The sequence below is a fragment of the Argopecten irradians genome, chromosome 6, assembly GCF_041381155.1.
Source record: "Argopecten irradians isolate NY chromosome 6, Ai_NY, whole genome shotgun sequence".
In the NCBI taxonomy this organism is placed as follows: Eukaryota; Metazoa; Mollusca; class Bivalvia; order Pectinida; family Pectinidae; genus Argopecten; species Argopecten irradians.
In genome coordinates this window covers 14563641-14576166 of record NC_091139.1, presented here as the reverse complement: position 1 = coordinate 14576166, position 12526 = coordinate 14563641, and the positions used below count along the sequence as shown (strand labels likewise).

At 36.9% G+C, this 12526-nt stretch overlaps 1 protein-coding gene across 1 annotated transcript in view; it reads left to right on the top strand.

The window, feature by feature from the left end:
* LOC138325085 (A disintegrin and metalloproteinase with thrombospondin motifs 6-like) overlaps positions 1-12526 on the top strand; it is a 42180-nt gene that overhangs the window by 23419 nt on the left and 6235 nt on the right. The window contains exons 7-18 of the mRNA XM_069270493.1: positions 3644-3727; positions 3991-4118; positions 4598-4641; positions 4894-4999; positions 5416-5565; positions 6032-6179; positions 6462-6569; positions 6953-7098; positions 7314-7480; positions 7626-7759; positions 10613-10736; positions 11512-11592. Coding sequence (XP_069126594.1) covers positions 3644-3727; positions 3991-4118; positions 4598-4641; positions 4894-4999; positions 5416-5565; positions 6032-6179; positions 6462-6569; positions 6953-7098; positions 7314-7480; positions 7626-7759; positions 10613-10736; positions 11512-11592 — 1420 coding nt within the window. The remainder of the gene's footprint in view (positions 1-3643; positions 3728-3990; positions 4119-4597; positions 4642-4893; positions 5000-5415; positions 5566-6031; positions 6180-6461; positions 6570-6952; positions 7099-7313; positions 7481-7625; positions 7760-10612; positions 10737-11511; positions 11593-12526) is intronic.

Here is a 12526-nt window from a genome sequence, read left to right as displayed (position 1 = left end):
ATATGAAAAATAATTAATTGCATCCCGAAAAAATTCCGTGGCACTATATCTTATATAGAATGAAGTAATGATTTGCGCATGCACCAAAGGCGAAATAAATTATTTTATCTTATTTTTTGTGTTAATTAGGCATATATATACACGATTAAACACCAATTATTGTTCAAATGATGAATATCATTTATGCTCTGTCGGCGGTAGAGCATCTTTAAGCTTTTATATTAATTAAATTACATACAATTAAAAGTGCCGATCTCAAGAGAAGTGAGATAACTTTGAAGATGTTCTTCACGATAAATGTTTTATAATGCATAATTGTGCAATGTACTTTGTATAATAAGGTAAAAGACACGGTGTCTTTAAATCTTTAAATCCCGAAAACAATCGATAATGTATGATATGACATAAGACAATGTTAACAATAACTCGCGGATACCAAACACTGAATTCTACTTCCTCTGCGTTTATAAAGTCCAGTTTAACCGCCACCTTAAGATAACCTATGTGTGTTTATAAAGTCTAATTTACCCGCCTCCATAAGATTACCTAGGTGTGCTTATAACGCCTAGTTTTACCCGCCACCTTGATATTACTTATGTGTGTAACCCACCACCATAAGGTTACCTATGTGTGTTTATATTGTCCAGTTTACCTGCCACCTCAAGATTACCTAGGTGTGTTTATAACGTCTAGTTTACCCGCCAACTTAATATTACCTTTCAGAGTAACCCGCCACCTTAAGATTACCTATGTGTGCTTACAATGTCAAGTTTACCCGCCACCTTAAGATTACCTAGGTGTGTTTATAACGTCTAGTTTACCCGCCACCTTAATATTACCTTTCAGAGTAACTGCCACCTTAAGATTACCTATGTGTGCTTACAATGTCAAGTTTACCCGCCACCTTAAGATTACCTATGTGTTTATTTGTCCAATTTACCCGCCACCTTAATTTAACCTATTTGTCCATATTGTCCAGTTTTACCCGCCATTTAAAATTAACTAGGTGTATATAATGTCCAGCCCACCACCTGAAGATTAACTTAAAATGTACCAACCACCTAAGTGTGTATATAATGTCCAGTTTACCCCACCACCTGAAGATTAACTAGGTGTATATAATGTCCAGTTTACCCACCACCTTAAGATTAACTAGGTGTATATAATGTCCAGTTTACCCACCACCTGAAGATTAACTAGGTGTATTATAATGTCCAGTTTACCCGTTACCCACCACCTGAAGATTACCTATGTGTATATAATGTCCAGTTTACCCACCACCTTAAGATTACCTATGTGTATATAATGTCCAGTTTACCCGCCACCTTAAAGATTAACTAGGTGTATATAATGTCCAGTTTACCCACCACCTTAAGATTACCTATGTGTCCATAATGTCCAGTTTACCACCACCTTAAGAATTACCTGTGTGTTATAATGTCCAGTTTACCCACCACCTTAAGATTACCTATGTGTATATAAAGTCCAGTTTACCCGCCACCTTAAGATTACCTAGGTGTATATAAAGTCCAGTTTACCCACCACCTTAAGATTACCTATGTGTTTATAATGTCCAGTTTACCCGCCACCTTAAGATTAACTAGGTGTATATAAAGTCCAGTTTACCCACCACCTGAAGATTACCTAGGTGTATATAATGTCCAGTTTACCCACCACCTTAAGATTACCTAGGTGTATATAATGTCCAGTTTACCCACCACCTTAAGATTACCTAGGTGTATATAATGTCCAGTTTACCCGCCACCTAAAGATTAACTAGGTGTATATAATGTCCAGTTTACCCACCACCTTAAGATTACCTATGTGTATATAATGTCCAGTTTACCCACCACCTTAAGATTACCTATGTGTATATAATGTCCAGTTTACCCGCCACCTTAAGATTACCTAGGTGTATATAAAGTCCAGTTTACCCGCCACCTTAAGATTACCTATGTGTATATAATGTCCAGTTTACCCGCCACCTTAAGATTACCTAGGTGTATATAATGTCCAGTTTACCCGCCACCTTAAGATTACCTATGTGTATATAATGTCCAGTTTACCCGCCACCTTAAGATTAACTAGGTGTATATAATGTCCAGTTTACCCACCACCTTAAGATTACCTATGTGTTTATAATGTCCAGTTTACCCACCACCTTAAGATTACCTAGGTGTTTATAACTTAAGTTACCAGTTTACCCACCACCTTAAGATTACCTATGTGTTTATAATGTCCAGTTTACCCGCCACCTTAAGATTACCTAGTGTATATAAAGTCCAGTTTACCCACCACCTTAAGATTACCTATGTGTTTATAATGTCCAGTTTACCCGCCACCTTAAGATTACCTAGGTGTATATAATGTCCAGTTTACCCGCCACCTTAAGATTACCTAGGTGTATATAAAGTCCAGTTTACCCGCCACCTTAAGATTACCTAGGTGTATATAATGTCCAGTTTACCCGCCACCTTAAGATTACCTTGTGTGTTATAATGTCCAGTTTACCCGCCACCTTAAGATTACCTATGTGTTTATATAATGTTCAGTTTACCGCCACCTTAAGTTACCTGTGTATATAATGTCAGTTACCCCCACCAATTACCTATGTGTTTATATTAATGTCCAGTGTACCCGCCACCTAGGTACCTTTATATAATGTCCGTTACCTTAAGTTTACCTTGTGTATATAATGTCCAGTTTACCCGCCACCTTAAGATTACCTATGTGTTTATAATGTCCAGTTTACCCGCCACCTTAAGAATGTTACCTAGGTGTATATAATTTTCAGTTTACCCGCCACCTTAAGATTACCTAGGTGTATATAATGTCCAGTTTACCCCAGCCACCTTAAGATTACCTAGGTGTATATAATGTCCAGTTTACCCGCCACCTTAAGATTATACTAGGTTAATGTATATAATGGTCCAGTTTACCCGCCACCTTAAGATTATCTATTTGTCCATAATGTCCAGTTTACCCGCCACCTTAAGATTAACTAGGTGTATATAATGTCCAGTTTACCCGACCACCTGAAGATTACCTTTGTGTTTTAAATGTCCAGTTTACCCGCCACCTTAAGATTAACTAGGTGTATATAATGTCCAGTTTACCCACCACCTGAAGATTACCTACGTGTATATAAAGTCCAGTTACCCGCCACCTTAAGATTACCTACGTGTATATAAAGTCCAGTTTACCCACCACCTGATGATTACCTATGTGTGTCCATAATGTCCAGTTTACCCGCCACCTTAAGATTAACTAGGTGTATATAAAGTCCAGTTTACCCGCCACCTTAAGATTACCTATGTGTTTATAATGTCCAGTTTACCCGCCACCTTAAGATTACCTAGGTGTATATAATGTCCAGTTTACCCGCCACCTTAAGATTACCTTGGTGTATATAATGTCCAGTTTACCCGCCACCTTAAGATTACCTAGGTGTATATAATGTCCAGTTTACCCGCCACCTTAAGATTACCCATGTGTTTATAATGTCCAGTTTACCCGCCACCTTAAGATTAACTAGGTGTATATAAAGTCCAGTTTACCCGCCACCTTCAGATTACCTTGGTGTATATAATATCCAGTTTACCCGCCACCTTAAGATTACCTATGTGTTTATAATTGAGGTCAGGTTGCCCAGCTCTTCCATGATGCCAGTATTGGAAATGCAATAAACATCGTGGTCAGTCGCCTTGTGATACTTGAAAAAGATCAGGTAGGTAACAATTATAGATGTTCTTTGTAGTTGATGAAATATTTTGTTATATCAACCTGGGAAAATCAGATAACAACCGATCGCGAATATGGCAGTCCGAACTTTTTTACCCAAAGTGTACATATGGGTGGATTAACGTAAGCTTTATGTATGTGGGTCGTATTAATTTCGATAGTTTTGTTAAGTAACTGTCAGGTTCCAGTTAGATTGATATCTTGATCGTATACAATACTTTTGTATTTGACAACTTTCAACATTTTCAGGAAAATCTGACTTTGAACTACCATGCTGATCGTTCATTGGACAGTTTTTGTCGCTGGCAGAATATGCTGAATTTGACAGCAGATGAGATGGGCACGGCGCACCATGATAACGCTGTACTACTGACAGGGTAAGAATGGAGTCCGGGTTTTTTTTCGGAACAGAATTTAAAATTAATTATTGTTTGTATAATAAATCTATGTGTATTATCATGGTTGTTATAATTTAATGTATTCCTGCTATATTCCGTCAAAATGCTTAAGCACATTTGCTGTTGTTACCTTACTTTTTTAAGTTATCAAAGAGATTGTCTACAAATACATCTGCTTTACATAATGTAAGCCAACTTGCTTTCGCGGCTATACTAAATTTTCGCGAATTTAATATCTTTGAATACTCTGCTGTAGGTATCAATTCGCGGTGATGAACTTTCGCTAATATACCTTGATCGCGAAATTCGCGAAAATAAATCGTACGTGAAAGACAGATGGTTTACAGTATATGTGTTAATTACCTAAGTCGTCAACATTTGATTGACGAACAAACTACAGAATGGTCAAAATGGCTTCATGAATGATATTGTTATTGAGTTTTACCTTTAAATTACAGGTATGATATCTGCACTTACCAAAATAGTCCATGTGGAACATTGGGTACGCATTATTTAACCTGTCAAACCTCAGCATCTGGAATGTAAAACAATCGGAATTTTCTAATGTGTAGTTCCTTTAACTGAAGATAGGTTTTATTTACAAATAAAGTTTTGTTTACTACTATATAGATCAACTGTTAAACTTTTGTTTACCAATAGAACACTACAAAACAATAAAACAATATATTGTTCACTATTATAGCTTTGTTTTCCATTACGTTTTTGTTTATCTATAAACTGATTGATACTGCAGGCTTGGCTCCAGTAGCTGGGATGTGTAATGAGGACAGAAGCTGTAGTATAAACGAAGACATCGGTTTGGCGTCTGCCTTCACTGTGGCTCACGAAATCGGACACAAGTAGGATAATTATTAGCACTTACTGTTCATTTGTAAATATTGGCGGACTAATATTTATCTAATATTTAATCTTAAGAAGCAATAATTATTTGAAGAATTTGAATCATATTGAATAGAAAAAACCCATGCAAGATGTAGAACTAGTTTTGTTGATGGCATAACAATTAAGATGTCTGGGGCATACGTTCGCTTTCATGAGCACGTTAAATTCAAAGAATTACCTAGTGATGTCAATAACTTAGGAAGCTAGACACAATGACATTTCCTAGATGGTATAACGTTTGGCATATAAATAGAGGGATGACAGAAACTGCTAACCCTGTGTCAAACGCTTTGGGGATCTTCTGTTCTAACGGAACGCGGCGACTGTGAATATTATGTGATAATATGTTTTCATCATTTTATCGTAATTGTAGTTTCGGAATGCAACATGATGGCGCCGGAAATAGATGTGGTACAGCAGGATCGGGCGAAATGGCCGGAATCATGGCCGCACAACTGACCAAGGACACACAACCCTTCAACTGGTCATCGTGTAGTCGGGCCTACATCACCGAGTTCTTGGAGTAAGTATGCGTGTGTTCTCTATACAGGGAGCAAGAAGAAGGCTTGATAAGATATAGGTACAATTGCTTTCTGCTGTACACCAACAGAAGGAAGAGAAGAGAGGGACGAGGATTAAGAAGAGGTTCACTTTCAATCAGAATTATCAATCGCCTTAAAAACTGTTGCTTGATTTACTTATACTTGTCCACATACCCGGTTTTTTAAAAGAGTCAGTGCCTGGCAGCAATTGTTGGTAGTCTGACTTGTTAGTTGTCTCTGGTTTTAAATAAAGTACTAAGTCTATGTTTAAATGTGTTCTTTAGTTCTTACAGGGGACAGTGCCTTATGGCGACAGTCGACAGTGTTATTTGTCCCTGATTTCAAAGCAAGCTTTTCTGTTTCTGATAAAGGACAGTGCCTGGTTACAATTGCTGTCAGTGTTACTTGTTGGCCCTGGTTTAACAGTAACCTTTTTTGTTTCCCTAGTTCTGATAAAGGCCAGTGTCTCATCAACACACCCTCTGAACAGCTTCTGGTGAAACCACAGTTCCGACGTTTTCCACCTCAGCAGATAAACTCGGACGAACAATGTGTTCTACAGTTTGGGGAGGCTTCCAGCATGTGCAAACCCAGGGTAAATCACTTTCCAATCATAAACAGTTTCGGAACGCTTACAGCATATACAAATCAAGGGTAAACGCTTCTATATTCCGAAATATGTGTTGTGTTTCTTCTTTTGACAAGACAAAATGTTTAGTGATTACACAGGACCCGACCTAACTTAAAAATTGTATCCCAATTGTTTAGACATGTTTTGAAAGTAAATAATATAAAAGGAATGTTGTGTATGCCTTTAATGTGTTCACACGATAGATATAAACTTGACGTACACTCTAGTCCCTTTTGACTATTCCAGGAAGTGTGTCAGGAATTGTGGTGCATCAACAAACATGGTCAGTGTACCACCAACAGTATACCGGCGGCGGAGGGCACGGTCTGTCCACTGGATACTGGTCAACGAGGGGTACGTACAATAATATAAATATGTTACAATATGTTTTACAATGGTTGATTCATGAGAATGTTATCTGTGTCATATACGCGGAGTTGGTATATTTCTGATTATTGTGAAAGATAAATATCGCCTCTCTGGGCGACTACTCCAGATATTCGATCTGCAAATTAATCTGAACAGATCTTCATTCTGACAAGCAAAAGAGGCTAACTTCTCGTCTTGTGTTGATGTTACAATCGCATTTGAGTGACAACAATGATGAACATACAAACAAAACGACCGTCAGCCAAATTTGTATACATTGTACAAGAAAGAATGCAAAACCTTACAGCAACAAAACCATATATCGTATAATTCAAGATAGATAATATCAATACAAACCTTTAACACAGTGGTGCTACCGTGGACTGTGTCGGGAGCCTCATTTCCGGCCGGAGCCACAAGATGGAGACTGGGGAGCGTGGTCCCAGTGGGACGCCTGTACAAGGACATGTGGTGTGGGAGTGGAGTCCAGCTTCCGGAGATGTGATGATCCGGAGTAAGTGTAAACTATCGGCAGTTATCTCCCTTTATACCTGTAATTTTTAGAAGACCAGGATAAATGTTTGAACTCATAGAGGTAGGGATCAGTTAATACAGCTAGTATTCTATAATTGTTCGATAATAAATATAACTTCATTACTTTTCAGAAACACATTCGCGTTACATGTTTCCGCACAAAATTATAATTTAGATATGTTATTCTGCATTCAGGCCCCGGCATGGCGGGAAATACTGCGTGGGCGAGCGAAAGCGCTATAGGTCGTGTAATATCCAGTCATGTCCGGATAACGTACAAGATTTCCGGGAGCAGCAATGTGCGGATTACGACACGAAACCATTCAGGGGAAGGTACTACAACTGGAAGCCTTTCTCAGGAGGTATGTGTTTACATTTTCTAGAGTTACCTCCCATTAGATGTCACATGAAGATTTGCAATAAACATATCAATTAAGACTTTGGAAATTAAAAAACAATATTCTACACTGCAATTAATTAGTCTTGGTTGCGGTTTACCTGTTTCAGCTCATAACAGACCATGTGCATTAAACTGCATAGCGGAGGGATACAATTTTTACACAGAACGAGCGCGGAAGGTTATAGACGGCACGAAGTGTTACCCTGACAAAATGGACCTATGTATTAACGGACGCTGTCTGGTAATGACATTTAGTTTATTTAAGCATTGGAGCCACTATTTTTTAATTGCATCGGGTATGAAAGAAATTTTGTTTGCAAACTGTGTGAATCCGCGTAGCGGATTCTCACAAAAGTTTGCAAACAAAATTTATTTCATACCCCTATGAAATTAAAAAAATAGTGACTTCAATGCTTATAATTAATTTTCCAGGCTACATTATAAAATGAAATACGTTTACACTTATGATTCCATTGATTTTTTTCCAATCAATATACAACAGCAATGTTTCTATTGTGACGTCACGATAACGTCGGGTTTCCGGATTTTTTTTTCATCGTGGAATGAAAAATATAAATATACTAGAAACAAAGAGAAAATTAATTATTATCGTTTGAATGCAAAAATGCTCTTTGTCGAAATACTATAAATACAAAATATATATATATAAAAACACGTTCTCACACGACTTTGTGTTTTATGAACGCATTCTTTTATAGAAAGTTAATATGTGCTAAATGTAATATGATTTTACCTGAAAATATGAAGTTTTGCTAAGATTGATCCGTCATTCTAGGGCGAGTCGATAGGTAACCAACCAGTTTATCTCATTGCATGCTCATCGGGTATTTGTTTATAAGACATTAAATGCCAATCATCATTTAACACAAACCATTCTTTCATCTAACATAGAGTTCACTGGTATTTAAACTGGCGATGAGCGAATGCCAATCGGTATAAATCGCCTTGTTGAAGCGTTTTAGATCAGAATAATTTCTTTTTCGCTTCTGGTGACTGTAGATGAAACTTGTGTTCATTATTATGAACCAGAAAATAAATATAAGCGTCATCAGTGGCATAAAAGGACCTGGATTCTCGAGGCCAAAGAAGTTCAAAATGCAGTAATCCGTTGGCAAGGAAATGTGTGAGACGCAAAAGGCATCATTTTGTTAGGCTGTTTTACCAAAAAGAAAATAACGTTTATATTAACCGGAGTGTACAATGCAAACTTTCAAGACCATTCAAGAACCCCGTCCTTGATAAATTTCTAAATGTGCTTTGCTGCAACAAAGTTGCAATGTATGTTGTAGAGGGAAAATAGTATGGATTAACACCACTTCTTACCTAGCTTTTAGCGACAAGTTCCTATTTACAAACGTAAACAAATCTGTGGATATAATTTTTGGTCTGTCAAAGTTTGTGACGGCGTATAAGTAGTGGTTTCAACGGAAATGAACCTACCATTTCGGTTTTGGGCTTGACACTTGAGCCGTTGGTGGATCATACAAGAGAGTGTAATCACATCGAAATAAGCAAGTAGTTACTAATTGATTCGCCCGTGTAGTTCTGAGTATTATATATATTATTTGGTAAGAAATATATTGCTTCGGTCAATCAAACATTGCCCAAGATTTTTACTTTTTTTGTTTCGGGTAACTCGTTGTCTACAGCCAAAGTTACAAATAGGATGACTGATACACACATGCTGATGATACTTACATGTTGATGTTCTTGGTGTAAGTTTCAGTCGATCAGTCCTCTAAACGCATTGTATTTAGTCCTTAGTAGCTTCAATATGTTTTATATAATGTTATGGCAATGTTATGTTAATTATTTATTATCGTTTGGATGTAAAAATGCTCTTTGTCGAAACACTATAAATATGGATGGTTCTACCTATAAGAACATATTCTCACGTTCTCACACGACTTTGTGTTTTATGAACGCATTCTTTTATAGAAAGTTAATATGTGCTAAATGTAATATGATTTTACCTGAAAAACACGATCCTCTAATGAAGTTTTGCTAAAATTGATCCGTCATTCTAGGGTGCGAGTCGATAGGTAACCAACCAGTTTATCTCATTGCATGCTCATCGGGTATTTGTTTATAAGACATTAAATGCCAATCATCATTTAACACAAACCATTCTTTCATCTAACATAGAGTTCACTGGTATTTAAACTGGCGATGAGCGAATGCCAATCGGTATAAATCGCCTTGTTGAAGCGTTTTAGATCAGAATAATTTCTTTTTCGCTTCTGGTGACTGTAGATGAAACTTGTGTTCATTATTATGAACCAGAAAATAAATATAAGCGTCATCAGTGGCATAAAAGGACCTGGATTCTCGAGGCCAAAGAAGTTCAAAATGCAGTAATCCGTTGGCAAGGAAATGTGTGAGACGCAAAAGGCATCATTTTGTTAGGCTGTTTTACCAAAAAGAAAATAACGTTTATATTAACCGGAGTGTACAATGCAAACTTTCAAGACCATTCAAGAACCCCGTCCTTGATAAATTTCTAAATGTGCTTTGCTGCAACAAAGTTGCAATGTATGTTGTAGAGGGAAAATAGTATAGATTAGCACCACTTCTTACCTAGCTTTTAGCGAAAAGTTCCTATTTACAAACGTAAACAAATCTGTGGATATAATTTTTGGTCTGTCAAAGTTTGTGACGGCGTATAAGTAGTGGTTTCAACGGAAATGAACCTACCATTTCGGTTTTGGGCTTGACACTTGAGCCGTTGGTGGATCATACAAGAGAGTGTAATCACATCGAAATAAGCAAGTAGTTACTAATTGATTCGCCCGTGTAGTTCTGAGTATTATATATATTATTTGGTTAGAAATATATTGCTTCGGTCAATCAAACATTGCCCAAGATTTTTACTTTTTTTGTTTCGGGTAACTTGTTGTCTACAGCCAAAGTTACAAATAGGATGACTGATACACACATGCTGATGATACTTACATGTTGATGTTCTTGGTGTAAGTTTCAGTCGATCAGTCCTCTAAACGCATTGTATTTAGTCCTTAGTAGCTTCAATATGTTTTATATAATGTTATGGCAATGTTATGTATTCCATTTATAGCCGGTCGGATGTGATGGAATCCTCGAATCTAACGCTACTGAAGACAACTGTCGGAAATGTAATGGCGATGGTTCTACCTGCCAAACAATCTCCGGACACTTCGATAAACAACTTCCCAAAGGATGTAAGTGCAAGTCAATCAATTTCTGATCTGCAAAATACCCAGCAGTGTACTGTATTTTTCTGAAAACAAATTTATTCTTGTCGATATTTTATAACCAACACGATCCTCTCCAAAGAACTACAAAACAAAAACGTAGTTTAATATATATTATTAAATACAGTGTCATAACCTTTATAATAACTTCAATTTACGTATTTCTGGTTTAAATTTCTGTTGTATTTTTGTTAACTGTGGTCAACCAACGTATTATCGAGTCGATTTTATTCGCGTTTTCATGCCGAACGATTTGTTCACGGAAATTTAAAGTGAATAGTCGGTCAAAGAAAACCAGTCTAAATGCGTTCATTGGCCTTCCAAAAGTTATCATATATTAATACGACGGTCAAGTTCTGCTTAGTTTCCCAGTTCTGACCATTAAAGTAAAGAAAAGTTGAAAGCATTGAAAGCGAGGCTGTGTGGAAATGTAACCACGGACATAGTGAGCCAGGAGGACGTTTTAGAATTCCCATACTTTAAATTAATTTCTTCGTACGCAGACAGATTTTGACGAGAGATTCATATTTTTCCATTTCATAAGAAATTATATTGGATACATTCACACCATTTTTACCGACTTTAGCCATCCTTGCCCGACTGTTCACTTTAAGGTTTACGTGGCAATGTTTTTTCGCGATTCGTTTATTGTCGCCCACGGAAATACGTGAAATCTAATTGTACACAAAAATAAGCTTGTTTACTGTAGATAATCTTTACAATGAATTAACTCTTTTTCTAGCGTATCATGAGATGGTGCGAATACCCAGAGGAGCTGTACATATAGTGGTGAGAGAAACCCTTGAGTCCATCAACTATCTAGGTAAGTAACTACATATACTCACTTGGTATCTATGTCTAGTCGAGGAACGATTACTCTTTCTTCCTCTTCCTCTTCCTGTTGATATTCAATAGTATCACTTTAACGGTGTCAAACTATTCATCAAATATCAATAACACTGGAACATGGTGAACAATAAATGTCACGTCTTGAAGCTCAAACATTTGGAAAATAAAAAATATGTACAAATCGAATGTCGACATCTGTCTGGCAATAGTGAATATTGTTTCATTATAATCACTACCCTTCTTTCGAATGTACACGAACGTTCATCAAACATATCTATACATAACAATTATATAATAATTCTATCAATAAAATAGTAGTTTCTGTATTTTACCAAATCGAAAATAGCAGACAAGCTGACTGATTATAATTGTGTACTTACAAAACGTATAGATCTCATTCAGTTCGTTTGTGTTATTATCAACAATTGTAAATATGCACATTAGCCCTCATCTAAGTCTTTGACTATACATAGATCTTTAAGACAACGTCACGTAAATTAGAAGGGCTTCAAAATCATAGAATCTATATACCAAATTGATAGGCTAGGTTCCTTCCTTTCCCCCTGCTCTTGATGGGTAGGGCTAGTTACTGCTAGACGATGCCATGGTAGGACCTTTTAGGATCTAGGAGTCGTCTTCCAAATAAATAGATATAGGTATAGCAGACGACTCCTCACTCTATGCTTTCTCTATATAATTTGCTCTTCCAACTCCATTTCCTATCTTTTCTCGTGCCCCGAAACGTTATATATAGCGTCACGGTACGTAAAACTCTTCACATCAACGTCACGTTATGGTGGATGGTGGCATATATCACAAAGTTATGAAAGATAAATCATCAGAAAGGCAAAACATAAACAAGAAGCAATGTTATTGACATCAAAAGATAAAGTCAGTGTACAGACAAT